This window comes from Diadema antillarum, unplaced genomic scaffold, assembly GCF_040938485.1.
Source record: "Diadema antillarum isolate AM-2024a unplaced genomic scaffold, OU_Dant_1.0 scf00000128, whole genome shotgun sequence".
In the NCBI taxonomy this organism is placed as follows: Eukaryota; Metazoa; Echinodermata; class Echinoidea; order Diadematoida; family Diadematidae; genus Diadema; species Diadema antillarum.
Window position 1 is genome coordinate 5,513,679 of NW_027271017.1, and position 20,257 is coordinate 5,533,935.

The 20,257-nt window shown below is 39.2% G+C and overlaps 2 protein-coding genes across 2 annotated transcripts in view; one reads left to right on the forward strand and one right to left on the reverse strand.

The window, feature by feature from the left end:
- Window positions 1–14,531, reverse strand: part of LOC139720509 (carbonic anhydrase-like) — a 47,451-nt gene extending 32,920 nt beyond the window's left edge. The window contains exon 1 of the mRNA XM_071631861.1: window positions 14,298–14,531. Within this exon, the coding sequence (XP_071487962.1) occupies window positions 14,298–14,334 (37 nt within the window). The 5' untranslated portion in view covers window positions 14,335–14,531. The remainder of the gene's footprint in view (window positions 1–14,297) is intronic.
- Window positions 14,532–19,416: 4,885 nt separating this feature from the next.
- The window catches only part of LOC139720423 (ADP-ribosylation factor-like protein 2-binding protein), a 33,415-nt gene continuing 32,574 nt past the window's right edge, over window positions 19,417–20,257 (forward strand). Inside the window, exon 1 of the mRNA XM_071631783.1 lies at window positions 19,417–19,497. Coding sequence (XP_071487884.1) covers window positions 19,473–19,497 — 25 coding nt within the window. The 5' untranslated portion in view covers window positions 19,417–19,472. The remainder of the gene's footprint in view (window positions 19,498–20,257) is intronic.

Below are 20,257 nucleotides of genomic sequence, written 5' to 3' on the forward strand. Positions count from 1 at the left end.
TATTTTATCAATAGCACAAATTTTGTACAATATAAAGAAGTAAAAACAATAAAGAAAAGTGTGTCTTATTTCATCTTTGATATGCTTCTTTTATATCATATGCTGAGGTAGATGAATTTGAGTGAAAATGAAATAACAAACAAAAAAACAGAGCTCTCGACTCTGACACTATCTGCCCTTTCGTCGACCCCGCACTATGTCCTTTCTTTCACCTCCCTCTAAATCCAGGATAGTCCTGAACTTGTGATCCACCTTCGCTGATTACATTTTCAGGGAATCTCACTTTTGCTTTTTTTTTTACGTTCACACAATTTTCTCTGGTACTGCCACGTACACTGTAGCGGCTTGAATTCGCTTTATCAAACCGGTGAGGACAAGTCCCATGTATACTCAGCCAAGTGTTTATGGGAGATGCGTGTTGTAGCAAAATCAGCCCATCCTCAACGGGTTAATAGTACCACAAGTGCAATAAGCACAGAAAAGCATCACTGTGGAGTTACATGTATTTTCTAGCATTTACAATGCACATTTATGTACTTTAAGACATTTCATTATTGCATAATGGAATGTGTGTGTGTATCACATGCATTACTGTGAAACATGATCTTTGTGGCAAGAAATTTTTGTGAATTGGAACGTACGACCTTTTTTGCTGCATGAAATTTTCGGGAATTTCCACTGGCATTTTATACACAAAGCGTAGACAAGAACTTTTGTATGCATCTTAAGTTCATGAATCTTGGCTCTTGTGAAATTAGTAAAATCAAAATGCTCCAAAACATTCCTCGTTTAACAGTATATAGATAATGCCTTTCATCCTTCTTGCCAGCTGAAATAAACTGCAGCTACAGAATGTATGTACACAAAATGGGGGAAGTATGTAACTCCAGATCTTTCAAACAGTGTTTTATGAGACTTATGACTAACTATCAGTTGTGATGTATTTGTGAAAAGCACGAACTTGTGCCAAGATCTGCCTGAAAACCTGCCAGCACATTGCGGTGATGTGCTGTATGTTGGCTGCATCTTGTTAGAGAAGTCAGTCCCTTTTTGTATGTGTGTGTGTGTGTGTGTGTGTGTGTGTGTGTGTGTGTATGTGTGTATGTATGTTAACTACAGCAGGGGCTGATCCAGGAATTCTGTAAAGCGGGGGGGGGGGGGGGCGCCTGGTGCCACTTCCGGTTTGATTTCATTTTTTCTTTTTATTTCTTTTGTCTTTAACGAAAAAGAAGGGGGGGGGCGTGCGCCGGTTGCGCCCCCCTCTGGATCCGCAAAGGAATCATCACCTCTGCATTGACACTACTCACAGCCAGCAGGGAAGGCCAAAGCATGTGATTACATTGTCACTCACATAGCATTAACAACAAGGGAAGGAAATCATTATTTCTGCATAACCGTGTACAGACCATTTGGCTTAGAAAAAACACAATATAAAGTCACCCCTCTCTCTTTCTAGAGTTGAAATATAACACATCACATCCTTGAACACATCCAATATTTTCAAAGTTGTGATGATTATGCAATGATAACATTCACAGAGGAAGGAAGATACATATTATTGACAGTGCTCCCAACTCCCCCCCCCCCCCACAAAATGGCCTTCACAATGTATTTTGTTTTTGTATTTCTTCTTCTTCTTCTTCTTCTTCTTCAAACCAAAGGGAAAGTCAATAGTGTCTAGATGCCATAATCTAGCTGCTCCTATTTTGTCCCAGTTTCACAAAATTTTCACTTTATCTCTAGCTTTCGTCGTCATCAAAATCCGCTTGAAAATGGAGCAATATTGCCCTGTGAGAGCTGTGGCTCAATGGAGCTGGGACAAACCCCATCTATTCTGATTTGGAAGATCACCTGAAAATCCCCCCTAATCATCCTCATATTTGCCATCTAGGTCATACTTTTATGACAAGAGCTCCCCCCACCCATTTATCCCTGCAGATATCTCATCCAAGCAATCCCACTTTAATGAAAAAGAAAAAAGAGCCGTTGGATCAAATCTAGAGCGACATGCAGTCAAAAAGAAAGCAAGCTGCTTGTAATGTTTTAGTCGTAATGAAAATGGACAAAAATTCAACAATAAGTGACATTTTGTGTACAAATGGAGCAAGCTGAGCACTATGCCATTTTGTTTTCTGGAATTCATGAGGCCAAGGCAGCAACTAGGGGAGTTTAAATATCAAATTTCAGTTCAGAGCACAAACCTGCTACACTAAAGGGTGATGAAATGGTCACATCATGCTCGTAAGATTGCCATTTGTGTTATAAGATTAGCTGGTAAAGACTATCTTTTCTTTGAGTTTCACTGCTTTTGCTCTCATTTGAAGATTCTTTCATACCGAATTCTCCAATTGGAATCAATTTTCTTGTTAAATGGTGCTGATACAAAGAAGTGAACATAGTAGCATGTAAAGCATTACACACAGCACAAGCTAAATTAGCTGCCGATGTACTTTTAAGTCATAATGGGAATCATGTTCCAAGACCATTATCAATCTGTTAATATTTAATAGAAAATATTCATTTTAATTCAATTTATTTTAAATCACTCAGTACTAACATTACAGGAAATTCAATGAAGGATATTTACTATGTAAATGACAGTGCTTAAAAAAAAAAGAAGTCAAAAATAGTAATAACTGAACATACATGCAAGTCAAACTGGAAGAAACAATCGTATTAGAACATGGCATAAAACCAACTCAATTGGCATGATGTTAAAGCTCTATTTAAGGGGGGGGGGGGAGGAGAGAAAGGCCAAGAAAGAATCTGAATTTGACATAAAATGAAGTCAATCCAAGCTTCTCCATTTGTCATCACATAATTTTTTTAAAAGTTTTTATGAGCAATAAGAAACCTAATTGTTGACTTCCCAGCACCTCCCAATAGTGAACTGAGAATGAACTCATGTTTGTGGCCAGATTACAATAAAAAAGCCTCTTCCGACATTCACATGCACCTTCTACCTGGAACTCCCTTGCCAACAGCTGATGCTAATTGGATTATAGTTCATTAAATAATCCACGGTTGACACATGAGCAAGGAGGAGAGCTCCCGTACAGGGGACACGACAAGGACACGACCCGTCTATCACTGTCTCATGGATTACTCCCGAGATCGGGTCTTCTTCTCACCTCCGTGATGCGCCACGGGGGTGAAGCCGCAAACAGACGTCAGAATGTTGACTGATGCCGGGATTAACCCCCGACGACCTTACGGATTCAACGACACATGACATAAATCCATGTCAAACGGCGCCAACACAATAGAATGATCTGCCATCACATGAAACATGATCTCTCCGCACATGACAATACAGCAAATTGAATTAAGCCAGATACTAGTACCCTCGCGTATGCCCCTGCCAACATTCACACCTTTGAGGAAATTGCCCCTCTTGACAAAGTAAACGTGGTTGGCATCATCGATCATTAATCATGATGAATTGTCATAAGGGGGGTATTGCAAAATCCTGCAACACAAATCCTTGTCAGAAATGTCACCTCTGCAGTGCATGAATCCCTCTATTTCTGACTGCTACCAGTCTGTGGTATGTCTTGTGATATACCATCACTGCTTATGGCTCTGCTATTTGGTGGTATATTGACTCATGTTCACCTAGGTTCTAGGTTCAAGCATCTGCTTGTCCTGCAAAAATATCTGCATGGGCAAGCCATTTCAATCCATTCACTGTCATCCCTTACCTCTTGGCAAGCAAGACTCAAGTGAATTATCACTTTGCCTGGGCAGATATAAATTTGACACAAGTACAAATATGCGTAGTTTTTTCTTATTTTGATAGTGCACGCCAAACTACAGGACGGTGGTCTCACAACAATCTACAGAATATAGCTACTAAAATTGTACATTATACTAAGTTTGACAAATCATATACCTGATCTTCTTTTCTTTTAAGAAGTGCTATCATTATTTTATTTCAGCATCATGAATATTACATGTCTGTTCCTTTTACCTACATCGCCACTGACTTAAGTTTCAGCAATCATTGTTAGTGCACAGTCTGATTGTTACTGTTAATATGAATGGATGATGTGCACCATACGATGCGGGCCATGGTGAGGAGCGTAAAATTGCAGAGCGCATCATTATTTCTTACGCTCACTCTGTCTCATCTTCTTTTTTGAGAGGAGAGGGATGTATATGGAGAAAATAGAGGGATGAAGGGACTGCTGTGATTTTTAATAGGTGATCGACAATAAATGTCACTTTCTTACACTACACGAAATTTGGCAGCCACGGAAAGGGAGGACAGTCTATCCACGGCATTTAGTGATTTTCCTAGCTTTCATACGTACCGCAAGTGTTAAATCTGAAGCACAATTGTATTACAATGTAATGACGTATCACAAGAATTGTGTTTAAAATTGTTTTTACACTGTAAAGCATTCCTTGCTGTGTGAACGCAAAGTGGAATCACAGAGGGTGATTTGAATTGTATTTTATTCCAATTGTGTTTCACATGACCATCCAGAGGCATTTTCCAGTCACGTTTCAGCAGAATTAAACGGTGAAACGACCATGTGAATGTAATTAAACTCTAATCATGTTTAGGGGGTCCGAGATTATGGCAGAAAGACGACTCATGAGTGATTCATGGGAACATGGAAAGAAGCCAAACCTCTCCTCCTCACTCTGAAATTCAAAAGTCTAAACGCAGAATCTGTGAAGCCTTTCTCGGTCGTGCATATGAACAATGATTTGAATCGTAATTGCAAGCGTGTCTTTATAATTCAGGATTCAAATCAAGCACTCTTGATACATGTAACAGCATGGCTACCCAACAAAGATCAGTTTTGAACTACCGGTACCTGGTCTTTGATGTTCCATAAACATTACTTTATCCCACACCTGGACCATATTAAAGTGCATGCTGAAGATGACAGTGTCATCATAGTAAGAATTACAGCTCCATTCTAAGTTTCACAAGAGATGTAAATGTAATAGAAAAAATCAAATAAAAGATAAATCTTGCTTGGCACAGCTACAGGGGTGCAGTAGTACATGAATGTATGTTCCCGTCTTCAGAAGATCAAGTAGGCAACATCACCTCCTTGAGAAGACCAACGAAAGGGTTTACCCAAGGCAAGGACGTGACGAACAGTATGTCAACTGCAGCAGCACCAATAAGATGCAGTCACAGCTGGCAAACAGTGCAAGATTTGTGGCGGGAATGAAAACATCATCTTCAGCACACAGGCTACATGTACAGGTGGGAGTGACAAGAGAATAATAGACAAAGCGATACATGTGACTTTATCCCCCGTTAATATTCATATCACTAAAAAACAACACAAAAACAAAACAAAAAGGTTTGATAAACACTAGTTTGTGCATGGATGTACAATACAGTAATTTACAATGTACCATGACAGAGGCAGGTATACCTAGCTGTAGTTCCAATACAGCCTCATGAGAAGTCAGACCTCTCCATCTCTTCCTCAATGTCTCTTTAAATACACTTTATAAGAGTTCAAATATTTTGATGATGACTTTGCATATATTTGCGCATTATATCTTACTTTCTATGCCACTCTTCCCCCCAAGGTAATTCCCCAGAGTAGAAATGTTTTATTCAAAAGCCCCATTAATTCATCACATTAATTCAAACACAATGGGGGATCTGGAATAGTCATCATTTCCTAGAATCCACAGCTCATCACTGAGAGGGATGCTTTTACTGAGCTGAATGCCAGATAGATGTTATTGCAGAGAAATTTACTTTGAGGTACATCGCACTAAAAAACACACACAAACAAACAAAGTTTAAAAAAAGTAAAAACAAATATCATATTTGGTGCCAGAGGGGCAGTAGTATCTGCATGTATGCCCATTTCAATAACTTTTCAATGCACTTTCTACACGTTTCAGTCACAGAAAAAATTTAAAAATACTGACTGCTGGTTCTCTAGTGGTAACCAAATTTAATTTCATTTGTTGTGACATTATCTTAACTCCTGCACAAAATGGACCCTGTATCACCTGCCTGTATAGTAGCCGACACCCCTTTCATTTTTTAAACAAAAGAAATTCAAAGAACAAAATTGGGGGAGGGGTGGGTGTCTCCCCTTTAATTTTGTAAAGGCTCCCCCGTTTAAGGAATTCCTGGATCTGCCCTTGTTGATAGTACAATTACAAAAGACGCACTAAAAACCATCAGAAGGGGTTCACTTGATTAGTGACATCATCACAAGAGACGTATCACAATTAGTGTGTCCATTCATGGATACTCTGCTCTACACACAAAGTCAAGCCCCAATAATCTATTCAAGCAGTGCACACAGACAATTCATCTTGTCCTAGGCACAGTTGGCTCAAGACAATGCCTCAATGACACTGGAATGGATTCCATCTTGTTGTCTCTGTCCTCCCTAATTGTATTGTTTGCTTCTCTGAAGGCCACAAATAGACAAGTGATTCAAATGCCCATCTGTTTCGAAGGCTTTGGCCATCATTTTCAATGCATCCCTGGATCCCCTGCACACAGAATAGGTGCAGTGTAGCATGATACTACTGCTTTAGATCCTGACGTCACACACTAACTTTTGAAATGCGTTCTTCTACTGAATGGGCATTTAAGGGAATAAAGTGATCGGGAATAAAAGATTGTACTGGTATGTTCTAATCCTTCCATTTTATTTGATGAGCAGGCAAGGTCCTTTGTCTGAAAAAGACAGCAATCATCTTACCTCTAAAACATAGACCCAGGATGACAGATTCAACGAGGGTCACTTTTCTAAAACAACACTTCGGACAAAACAGAATGAATTGAAAGTGCTGCCCTTCTAGCAGTAGGGGGGGGGGGGGGAGTAATATCCCTATTCAATGAGGTTGGCTCAATCATGTTTGATTCACATGCAGAACACACGCACCCTGCTCATGGATGGGAATGATTCACACAGGCGAAGATCTCCGTTGCAGGGCTGCATCTGACCAAAAAGGGCATTTGTGCCAAAAAGAAGAGGGGGGGGGGGGGGGGAAACACCCACAAATTGTCGAAGGTGGTGGGGTCTGTTTAAGAGTGAATCAACCAAAAAGAGGGTTAAAGCAACGGACATTATCCACATCCTGATCATGCTGTCTCATTTTCTTTAAATCTTTTTCTTTTTCTATTAACATGAAAATATATTGCAATGCGTAGAAATGTAGAAACATTTCAGTTCAGTTCACCCTTAGAATTAACAATCACTATCAAATAGGCTACACAAAACCATGAATGTTTTAAAAATTTATCAATCCCTAAAATCTCAAAACTTTTAGTTTGACCTAGCCTGTAACAAGTCAAATTAACCATGTATGTATTGTCAGCCGTTCATAGTATAAAGTTAATAATTTCATGAGAGTGTGCTGTGCCGTGGATGAAAAGGCCCCATCAGAAATGTGTTAGTGGGGTGTATTGCCACAGGTCTAAATCTAACATTCATGCCACCTGCTCAGACAAGCATGATGATTTTACAGCCCTTTAGCCAGTTATATCCAAAGAGAGAAGAGCAGCACAGGTGGTGTTACACTTTTCTGGTCTTTTTTTTTTATCATCATTGATCCATCACACTTTCAATCTCCATGACTAAATTGATTATTTCAATGTCACCACAGCTGTCAATGAGCCTTTCAGATATGAAAAAAAGGGGGAAAACATATTTGTAACACAGCATTTCAGGCTAATTGGGTAATAAGTGTATTGTAAGTTTGGAAGCAAACTTAATCTTGATCATTGTACCCAAAACATGGTTCTGAGCTCATGTTTACAGTCAGTGCTTGTCTCAAGGTGATTTCCAAGCAAGCTTTGCTCCTCTCTGAATGCATATTTTGCAGTCTAAAGAGTGTGACAACTAGAATATGATTGCGGAATATTCCTGGGTAGTTTAATGGTACAAGTGGAGTATTTAATACTGGCTTTTTGCTGAGCATGGACAAGTGCTGTGATATCCATGCATTCTCTTGCATGTCAGCGTATTGAGAGTTGCATGCTTGATAAACAGACCATGGAGTTTGTGACGCACCAGCTGTGATGAATGTCACTTTCAGTCACCACCCTGTAAGGAGGCAATTTAATGTCGGGTGTCCCTTACTCTAAAACTCTTGTAAAACATGTCAAAAAACATAATTATGACCCAAGTTCTTTGAGTTTCAGAAGACTAGTAAAAGTCTCATAGAATTTCAGTTTGCACAGTCAAACAAAACTCTACAACTTGTTCACTGCTAACCTCTCTGCTTGCTCTAGTGTACCTCAGGGAAGGGTTCTACCACAGATCATGGATCTCATGACAAAATCAGATCTTCTTCTAGCAGGTTAGCAGTTAAGTGGAAACCATAACAGACAGCTATGACATCAGTGGTTCTTCGACAACGAGGTTCCACCAACTGGCAGCAGCTGTTTGACTCATAGCAATATATGAGGTCATTGCTCTCTGGGCAATCTGGATGCAGCATTTAGCCAGGTGGAGTCAGGAAGCAATTCAGCATTCCTTCTCAATCAGAAATCCACTTCACAACCCATTCACTCTCTCCCAGGGGGAAACTTAACTATCACTTTCCCAATTGGCATATATTTATTGTGCTGCCAGGGCAAAAGTAATGACGGACAAGGAGAAATTATGGACAGGAAGAGCTGATAGATAGAGGGCCTTGCACTTCGATAGCAAAAATGTTGCAGGGAAAATTTCAGCATCGCGTTAGCTTCCTATGGTGGAGAGAAGGGGTCGATACTGTTCGGCATCTTAATGCATCAGTACTTTACAACGTTATAAATGCAGAATGAATTAAAGTTTTGGACTCTTGGATGATTTTGGTAATGTGGTACTTAATATCAGGCTGATATTTTAATGACATTGTCGCATAATGAAGGTGATGATGATAATGAAAAACAATCCTAGTTAGATTAAAAAAGAAAGAAAGAATAACTCCCCTCTCCACTAGCTACACAGCATTAGCATTGACTCAATTTCTCCAAACTTTCTACAAATAACATTCTCAAAGGTGGAGAAAACTTTCATCAGTTGGGGAGATCATACAATAGGAGATTCAGGCTTCTACCTACCATTAGTAATTTGGTGGCTAGCTTTCATCCACTCCTGTGGACTTCTTCAATTTCTCCAGCACTGCCTGCTTGTTTCTTGATCATTGGACTGAAGATTAGTGATTTAAGCTGTATCTGGAATCCCTATTGAGTGTGGGCTTGGTTCTTTATACCCAGATGGACTCTTTGACTTTTCTAGGCTAAAAATTCCTAAAGGCTAGTATAGTAGCATCATTTCATCCAATTACACTGTCTCCTGTATTGAGGGCGTGTTCAGCTAATATTGAATGAGATGGGTTGTAAAACCCATGCTGAATGAGATGGCTCGTTAATAGATGGTCTATCCTTTGGTAACTTGGTTCTTTGTCTTTAGGGTGAACCAACCTGCTCTTCAGAGTATTGGAACTCTTGAAAGCAACAGTAATCTCCTTGTCATTGAACGCTCATTTCAGACAAGAGGCTATACTGTTGACAAAAGAAAGAACAACTTGGATGATTAGTTCGTGGTTATCCTTCTTGTTCTGTCCTTTGCTCTTTGACTTTACTCATGGTGGGTATCCACATGAAGTGAGCGCTTAATGAATGTGTAGAAATTCACTCTCTAGTGCATCACTGTCTGAATTTACATCTGGGGCTTACAAGTACAAAGAGGTGGCAACTCCAACTTTTGTGTAGAGGGTGTGGTCTGATTAAAAGTTCAAGTAAGAATCAGTGTGTGTAGGTTTCTTGTAAACAGTGACTGCTACTGAAAGGTTATCACTCACATGGGCTTGGGATTCAATAGGGATCTCAGATACAGCTTACCACCCATCTCAAGTCTATGATCAAGAAACAAGCAGGCAGTGCTAGAGAAACGATGCAATCAATTGGCCTAAAGAAGCCCACCTATGTAGTAGGAGTAAATGAAAGCTAGACAATAAATTACTACATTGGTAAAAGCCTGATTCTCCTATTGAATGAACATTTTCAAACATTCCATAGTACTGTACACACTGTAGTCCATTCATGGGCATACAGTAACATATTCAGGTTTAGTTCAAAAATATTGACAAAATGAGAAACACATGAGAGATTTTCCAACACTAGAAAAAAAGTGTAGTGTATTTACACTACAGGCACCATGAAATGGGTTAGCACAATACCGAATGATATGTCAATGCTCCAACTAATATGAAATCAATATTGATTTAAAAAAAACAACAACCTGTAAACAAATGCTCGTACTAACTTGTATCATATTCCTATCCATTCTGATGCTTTGATTTGTTTACCTGTTTATTTGCATTTTGGGGTTGTGTGGGTGGACTGCCTTTTAAAGCAATATTCTGTATGCTTATTTTGGGGTTTTTTTTCCCCCTTGGGTCTCAATCTAAAACATCATCCAAAAACATCTCCAAGGGGAATTTCATAGAAGTTGTAGAACTTACAGTATAAGGATTATTCCAACTGCTATATTCAGTGATGTGGCTCAGCTTTATGGTCCATTAGATTTGATAACACCACACTGGTACCAGCAAAGCTGATACATACTCAAGAATGCATTCCACATTTGGCTTACAAGACTTCCTCCTAAATTTTTAGCAGTTTCAGATGTCAGAGCGGGATAAACTATCCAGGCATTGGCAGTATAACACACTGGTAACGACAGTATTGTGCGTTTCTTACTGTTAAAAGTGCTGGGTATCTGGGGGTACTTTGAAGGTCCATCAGCCTTACAAATGGAAAGTTTCCTCATATACATTATGTATATACTGTATCCCATTGCAAGACTGAATTCTGAGCTCACTGGAACTGCAGTTTCAGTTTCAATTTCTTTCAAATGCTTTCTCATGGTTTTACATGAATTAAAAAAAAAAAAAGAGCACATAGTCACAGCTGCACTTTCCACGCTGCCACACTATTAGTAATACACTGTTCACAAACCTTCTCAGAGACTCCCTATTTCCAGCACAAGTATTGCACTGCATCTGGCAGCGGCACAAAAATGTCAAAGGTTGCAAGAATCCAGCCTATTCATGTTTCCTCTTATTCAGCACTTAAAGGTACTCTGAGACAGAATACATCTTGAGAGAAAGTGCATTATCAATCAGACTTCACTCAAGTTCACTGTATCAATCTTCTGCACAATGATACTCTTTTGCACAGGCTAACTGATGTCTTGGCCATTTCTTTTGCCTCACTTGCCATCAATTGGATGATAAATTTGATTTTAGTGGTTACAATTAAAAACCATGATATTTCAATCTTCATGATCAATATCAAGTACACAGCACAAGTTTGTAGGGTGGAACATCCTATTACCGGACGCTTTTCTTTGTGGCTTTGAATTCCGTACTCATAGAATGAAATTTCGGCTAAAAACAACACCACTTATTCACAGACTCATGGAAATTACGAATTCAGCCAACTTACGTCATTTCTTCGTTCCAGTTTTTAGAAAATATGCTTCAAACATACCCCTCTAAAAATAGTGGTTTTTTGCGCCCTACAAAATCGCATTGTATTACCGGACGCTATTTTCGTAATCGAATAATCGAGGTCTTTCGCACCTAATCCTTGCACCAGAATCACAATTCATCCCACAAATCACCGTACACATTCTCACCGAGCGGATGACACACAAAAAAATCTGCAAATGAAGCTCAAATTTCGTATTTTACAGTAAAATGTCTGTCTTGACCATTTCGAACAGTTCACGCAATGAAACCTTGTGAGAAATCGACGACTGGTTAGAGTATACACTTGTATACGTGCTTTGTCTATGGGAGCTGCACGCGCGGGTGATGAGTTGCGTGCCCCTTAGCGCACAACTATTCCGCATCGTTTGCGTTTGAGGACGATAGCTACAATTTTTCCGATATTGATCAGTGAACTTTTGGTTCTAATAGAATCTTCAGCATTTTTCCTGTATGTGAGTGGGATTTCATAGAATTTCAGTCGCGAAATGTGATTCAAACATGCATAAATATTAACTATAAACGAGGTGCGGGTCACTCAACTGTAAATTTGAGGTAAAATGTGAATTTTTTCGTGTTTTTACATTTTTATGTGGCGTTTTTTGCGATTTCGGTCCACACAAAGTTCTGTGAGGCTAATCTACGAAGTCTCGCGCGTACAGAATGTCATTAGTACGCAAAAATGTGCGTGTCCGGTAATACCATGGTGTCCGGTGACACCATGCTTGCCCCTACAACTGTACTCTACATTTACAAAAGTCTCGATTTCCTTCAAAATACAATGGCAAGTGATCACCTAGCTGGTACCTCTCTCCTACTTTGAATTGTGATGCTCAAACGTTATTGGCCTTGACGAAGTGCACCAAATCAATTACATGACTAACTGTAGAGGCACAAACAGCTGATCATGAATTAGATATTCCTGAAGTCTGATCTGGGGGGGGGGGGGGGGGTAGCATAAATGTGGGGGCACAGCAAGGACATGTTTTCTTGTCATGCTCAGCAGACCTGTATCTAGTGGGTTTTTTATGTTAATAAAACACAAGCTTTCAAATTCCCAGCTGTTTTCTCGAGTGCACAATTTCTTTGTAAAAAGCTGTTTTATATCAAGCCAACACATGCAGCAGCAAATATGTCAATATCTGTGCAAAGTCAAACAAATCATACACTGTAGACTAGGGACACTTTGATCATTTGAATACAACTTGTTTCAAATAATCTCATTGTTCCTACAAGCCAGTCACACAGGAATTCATCCTGATGGTTATCATAGAAGAGAATACTGAAGTATGCTCTGGACAAAACAGGGAAAAATATCAAACTTACAATGTAGGCATTGATCAATATTCTATATTTACTTCAGAATTATGTTAGTGATACTGTACACGGTTCTTGCACAGCCTTGGAAAACATGGTCTAGAGAAAGTGAAATTGAATTGTAAGCAGCTTTTCAACATATGAGGATTGCTCACTTCACAATTGCTAACGTCACAATCAGTCCAATGTAAGTAAGTTTCGTTAGGTATAGTAATTGGACACCAGTTGGCTATTACACGATAAATGTGCTGATAGTCTCATTCTCATTTTACTTGTTGCTAAAAAAACCAAACAAAATAAACCAAACAAAAAAACGTTGGAACAACTCAATCAAATTCCCTCACCAAGATATTTTTAGTGTATTGAGTTGTGTTGGAAAATGTCTCATCTTCCCTTGTATCTGCCAAGACTGGCATTCCACAAGACACTGTTTTAGGACCCTTATTGTTGAATTTCTACATAACAGCCTGTTAGTGTTACATTATCTGGTATCAGCTCTGAAGTACAACTGTTGGCAGTATTCCAGTAGATTGTACATTTTATCGCGAGATCTGACGGAGACAAAGTGATGTCAACACCCTGTAAAATTTCTAATGAGGTGTTCCATTGGCAAATTACATTTAATTTAAAAAAAAAAAACTGTACAAAGTTGGACTTCCCGTGCCAAAATTCTAACATGGCGCATAAAAGTAATGCTTTCTACATGTAGCCAGCAGTCAAATTTTGGACGGCATTATGGTCGAATTATGGGTGGCTTGATTTACATATCAAATGTCATGCACATCATTTTCATTGCTTTCCACTCTGTTACTAATTAGTGTTAGAATCATATCAACTCAGCATCACCTCATAATCACACAAAACACTCTGTGACTCACATCACTTTCTAACTATAACCAGTCTATGTTAAAACTGTAACTCAAGGGGAATCCGAAAGGTTCTTCTTGGGCTAATTTTTTGTGCTGGGGCCTTAAAATCTACTAGAGAATACTGCCGTACATTAACTTTAAACAGACAACCTTTGTGTATCAGATAGATCTAACGTTACACCTGACAAGTTAATTGCATCACGCAGCGCAGGAATCTACAGTGAACGGAGGTGCAACTCTGATAATTCGACTCCTTTCATTTCACGCGAGTCAGTCAAAACAACGAGATTTCGACTAGCTATATAGAGCTCTGCCACTGCACTGGCCAGGCAAATTGCACAAATAAAACGGTAACCGAATGATGTATTACTCGCCGGGCGCCGGTCCTCTACTCTCATCATCTGTCTTAAACTTAGAAACTACAGGATGTCTCATATATTGCATCAAGGTAAAAACGGAGGATGGTGATTGAACACCTGTCCTGAGCAGACATGCTGATGACATGATATGAGGCACGGTTACAATCTAGTGAGTTCGACCTAGTATAATCTACATGAAACACAGCGACCGTGCATCATCATCTCCGCCGCCCGGCGCGGCAGCCTTGTCTGCTCTACTAACCTGTCTCTCCGAAGTATCCCCAGTCACAGCTTGCCATTACTGATGTCTGTGTGTTGCACTCTTCCACGAGATGCGGGCCAAAGAGATGTTCTCTTTAACTTGTTGTTGATCGACGAAGGCCGATAACACTTCGACTCAGAGGTGAGCAGCTAACTGTATCCCTGGTCTGTCAGAAACCATATTTATTTCTTAATTTTGCCTCCAGAATTATCTCTGTCAGTCCAGCCCCCACATTATGTCGTCGCCTGTTTCGTCGGCAAATTTTCACATGCAGCAGACCAATCACAAGCCGCGTAGGCGGAGGCTTGGTTACGCACATGGGATTGCAGGAGAGTCCCGAGTGCAAAAATACATTGACTAGTCTTCATCAAGCTCCTTTCTTTTAAATATTATAGTCAACTGGTGCCCTGCTTGAGACAATGTTTTATCTCAAGTATTTTAATGCAATTGATGATATAATAGAATTGTTGATGCAATACCCTATCGCAGTAGGTATAATTTGCGCAATTTACAGAGATCATTGAATAACAGGGGTAAACTCCGTATGGTTCATGTTTTCTTCAAACCCGTCATCAATAGACTATCATTAGGGGCGGTCGGGGCGGTCCATGTTGTGCATTGCTAGCCAGATGGTGTGGTCCTCCTTGTTTGATTTTTAAATCCAGAGGGTGGGCCTACAATTTAAAAAGAAAGAAAAGAAAATACCCTGGAGACACGGTACGAGATCCGAAATGGTTGAGATGATGGCATTGGAGGGATCCACCAAATGAGCTAAGAACGATAAAGCATCCACATTTTCAGCAGCATTGTCTTCGGCTGTATCCTCTCTCGTCCAACAATGTTTAGCATACAATCACTTCAGGATAATGATGTAGAAGCATAATGCAATGTATGGTTTATCGATACCATGTACTTCACTGCGCGATGTAAAGAGACCTTGATTGTTGAACATTACAAAATTAATGACATTAGGCCTGCTAAATATTTTCATGACTGCCGCAAGTATGGACAAATCATTGCTCATTGCATGTATTGCTCCCGTCTTCAACTCGATAGACCCTTCACAAGCAATACCATTTCAATACGTTCATCTAGGCCTGCCAATATCCCACAACAGGCCCTACATATCGCCTCAGTATCATAACGCAAATATGGATCCTAGTCAAATGATTGGCTGAGAGCTCTGACATGACCAATCGTTTATTTTGCATACCTAGGCTCAGATTTTCTTTACACTGGCTCATACAATAAACCATTCATCTGAATGCGCTTAGCAGCATTATTGTATATGTATAGTATACACATACGCAAGTGTTGTTGTGGTTTTTTTTTTCAGTGAATTACCCGTGTTATAATATGAATGAATCACAATTGTTTATGCTTAGGATTCAGTCAGCTTGAAGCTGGCGCTGACCTGGGAATCTTGCGAGAATGGTTGCTGCAGAATTATAATGATAATTTTGATAAAACAAATAATGCATGTTATATCGGTTAGAAGTTGGTCACCTTCTGTAACTTTTGAATAATCCGAGGCACACTCGACTTCGCCTCCTGTGTTTCTGACTCCTTCAAAATTATTTCATTATGGCGGATTGTTATTGCTAACGCACCTTTTTTGATGTGAATTAGGGCCTATTTGGACACTGGTTTTCGTTGCCGTCTAGTTTTCTGCATTGAAAATTATGATTATATATGTATCAAGAAAATATTATAATATATACGAGTGTTGAAAAGAACGATTTAATCGTGAATTGTTACCAATGGTAGCTGTTGGACTTTATCATTTGCGTGGAATGACATTGTCACCAGTACCTATTAGACACAACGTTCCATTTGCACCTATAACTTTCGCTGTCAATACTAAATCCCAAGTCAACCCAAAACCACGTTTATTGATGACAGTTTCCTCCACATACATACATTAAAATAAAATGCTTACACGTATGTTACTTTTTTACGTACATTATCTGTAATGTTACGAGTAGGTTTAGTTATCCTCGATTTTGTCATATGAGTTAAATTGTCATTAATCTATCCGGATTTTTTTTTCATTTGTATACAAGTGGTCAAATAATACAATCGGAACTGAACTATTTCAAAATACTTTGAACAGAGTGCTTGACATTCTTGCTGTAAGCCATTGTATGATTTTTCTGGTTCCAGGACAATATGGACAATACCAACAGACCCTTAATTCCCCTATATATATTATACCCAGCCGTTACCCTATATAATTCTGAACCTCACCCAGAAAACCCAACTTCTAACCCTAAACCCAACTATAACCCTATTATCTTCACTCTAAACCTATCACTTACCGGTATTTAGCAGGGGAGTTAATTAATATTGTCCTTGGGCAGGGGAGTTAATTAATTGTCATTGGAGGGTAATTGTCCTAACACGAATTTCCCCCTTTATTGACCTCGCAGTGTTGCCAGGTTACCTCACGATTATACTCTGTGTGTGTTTTTTATACAATCCATATCCGTGCTTTTGTCTGGTTTGCTTGATTATATTGTACACGTCTTGCTTTTTCAAGTATTCCGAACTTTTGAGATGTTTGACCACGTACATTGCACTTGTTTATGACGTGGATAAAGAAGAAAAGCAATGATTATTAATGCGGCATCAAGTCAAATGCAGTGCACTTGTTTTCAACATGAAAAGTTTGAGTCATATTTAATTATCGACATTATACCTTGCTGCATACGACGAAAGTATATAATATTATGATCGTCGCTTTGACTCGGTATCAAAAGTATAGAGGAATTAAGATACTTATGGTGGCTGCTGTGACGATTTCGTTTAACCAGCCTATCACACATTGACTATAATATAGCTCACTAAACTTGAACGTCACGTTGTTCGTGAAATACAGCAGGGGCCTTTTAAATGCCATTCTGATATACACGTTTCCATAACATTCCTGCGACAATTTGCTCCCATGAAATATCTGCACTCTAGACCAAACATAATTCTACCCACAAACATGACCCCAACCTTAATCCTAATCCTCACATCACGAACCAAAACTAAAATCCTCTCACAACAATAGTTCTAAGCCATTGGAGAAAAGAAGAAGATCGGTGCAATATTGTCGCAGGAGAAAATGTGTCACCGAGATAAACATCACGTATTACACGCATGCGGGCCAGGCATCACTGAAAACAATTTTATCCTCTATTTTTAGACAAGGAAATTGACAATGGGAGAAAAATGTGTATGACGCTCGGCAGGTGAAGGTTGCCATGGTAACTATGAATCGTCACTGGATGGGCAAGGAATAACAAGTCAACGGTGTATGAGAAGCACTAATAGTGCTATTGATTCCTATAGAGTTCAAAGGCAATCTGAAAGCACGCCTGATTTAAGATTATTTTATTATAAAGATGGTCTTTTATTGTCACATGCAACATGTTTCTGTAGCCGGTGTAGGCATAAGCACAAATTACCCACAATGGACTAACATAATTATGATATACGTCTCGGTGGTAAGACATGATACCTCGAATGTTCGTTAACTCCAACTATTCTTTGGACGTCTGGATCTTCCAGCTGTCTGTAAACGACCGGTGGAACTCAAATCTAAACTAAAAACGGATACAGTATCATGACAGTGAATCATGATAATTATGACGTATTCAACCCATGTTTTAAGTTTTAACCCCTCCCGTGCATTCCATTAGAAGTATGTTACAAAAAAAAATACAAGAGTTCTTGTGTAGGCTCATAATGATGATGCTGATATAAAGCCTACTTTTGTTTTCTAATGGTAGGCATAATATCAACTGAAAATCCACACCGCACACTGTTTTTTTTTAAACAATGGCTGTTCTTATTTTCATTTCACACCACTTCATTTTTTGCCACAGGAGGCCTGCCCATATTTTCAGTTGAAATTCGGCATATTGATTAGCATTACGTAATACTCGTATCGTCTTGGCTATATTTCATGATAGATAAAAACACTGGGAATAACGGAAGTTTCAAATTGTGCAGCAAGTAGTTGTATATAGCATTATACACTGCTGGTGTATTTATAGCTTTCTCGGTAGGCCGCTGTGTTTTGTTCTTGACTAAGTCTGCTTCCATATAAAAAGCGATCTGTTGCAATGATATATTAGAGAATAGCCAAAGAAGTTTGAGTGTTTTTTTTTTCAGCTTTTTTTTTTTTTGGGGGGGGGGAAGATATATTTGGTTTGTTTGTTTATTTCTTGCTTTTATTTGTTTTTTACTGTATCAATCGCTCATCTCAATAACATCTCTATATAATGCAAAACAATGATTCATACGGTAAAGTGTACATTCGCGGAATCCGAATTTTCGAAACATAGGTGTCTTTCGATGAATGTGTCAGGTGTTGCTTTTATGGGGCACTCCTTGTAGCAAATGATTTTACAAATTATTCTTGTAAGAGTACTTTCATTGTCATTGATTCGTTTTCAGGAAAAACGGGAGGAAAATTATACAAAGCCTACATGATCAAATTCTGCAGCCACTGGTAATGGAAACTAGGGGATATTGCTACTGCTGGTAATCTTTACTTCAGACGATCGAACTCTTTCGCAAGTCCAACGTCAATTGACAACAGCTACAGAGTTACAGTGTACAGTATAAGTTGATATTAGAGGCCTAAAAACTGGATGAATAAAAGAATGCAATGTAAAATGTATATCTCAGAAGATATTTAAAGAAGTGACTCATATTCCTTGTCATATTATGATGTTGGATTCTATAAAGTACAGTTTTAGGAAGACTGGGACAAAAAGTTAATCTCCGTAACTTATTAATGTGATGGGTCTATAGGGCAATCAAGTTACCCCCTGGGCTTTTACCCCGGACCCTTCCCTTTCCCCTGACCCTAAACCTAATCCTGAACCTAATCCTAACCCTAACCCAAACTCTAACCCTAACTCTAACCCTAACCCTAACCCTAATCTTTACTCTAACCTTATCATTAATCAGCATTTAGCCGGAGGGTACTAGAAATTGCCGTGACACGGCCGCAAACTCGTTTAGATTATCAGTGGGGAGTTCCCACGCCGTGGCCATAATCTCATCCCTGGCATGACCACACGCGAGAGGGAGACATTCAAGTTTTATTGAAAAGAATTTGCCAAACGACGCGAAGCGCAATTCTGAAGGGCCGAGAACTAGGGACGCTTTTGCACTGAAATGGCAACAAATCTTCTCGGGGACGGTAAGTCTTATCAAAGAAGACGGAGACTTCAATTTAAGATGTTGGTTCAAAGTGGCATTTTCCCACATTTTAGTGTCAAGTTTGTATCTTTTTATAGTAAATTTGGGATATCAAACGCGAAATATACTATACGGTCCCATACGTTAAAATATTTGTTGGCAACATTAAGTATTAAGCAAGCAGGGGGTTTAGACTAGGGACCACTCATTTTTTACCTCAAAATGACTGTAATTGATACCATAGGTTTCATGATAATATTCTTAAATCAATCAGCTTCTCTTTGATGTTATTACATACCTGGTTAACATACCTGGGGGGCGTTTCATCAACGAGTTCGTCGGAGTTTTCACCGACGAATTTGCTATCAGCCAATCAGACCAAGGATTTCATTAGCTTTTAACAGTTGTCAGTGTAAATCCTTGCGTCTGATTGGCTGATAGCAAATTCGTCGGTGAAAACCCCCGACGAACTCGTTGATGAAACGCCCCCCTGGTTGTGGGCATTAAAGTTATACAGAACTTATTTGCCCCTCTGCTGCTCCATTGTCTGGGTACGGTAACTAGCAAACTTTTGTTTTCTGTGCTGTGCGGTTTTAGTGAGAACATGGGCATGAGAATTGTTGTTCGGGGTTGTATTTGTCCTTTTTTGACTTCCATGCTTTCTCCAAGCTGGATTTGAAAGAGTTGAGTGATGTACTGTTTACCACATAATCCGGGAGATTATTCCATTCCGTGACGATACGCTGTGAGAAGACATTTGA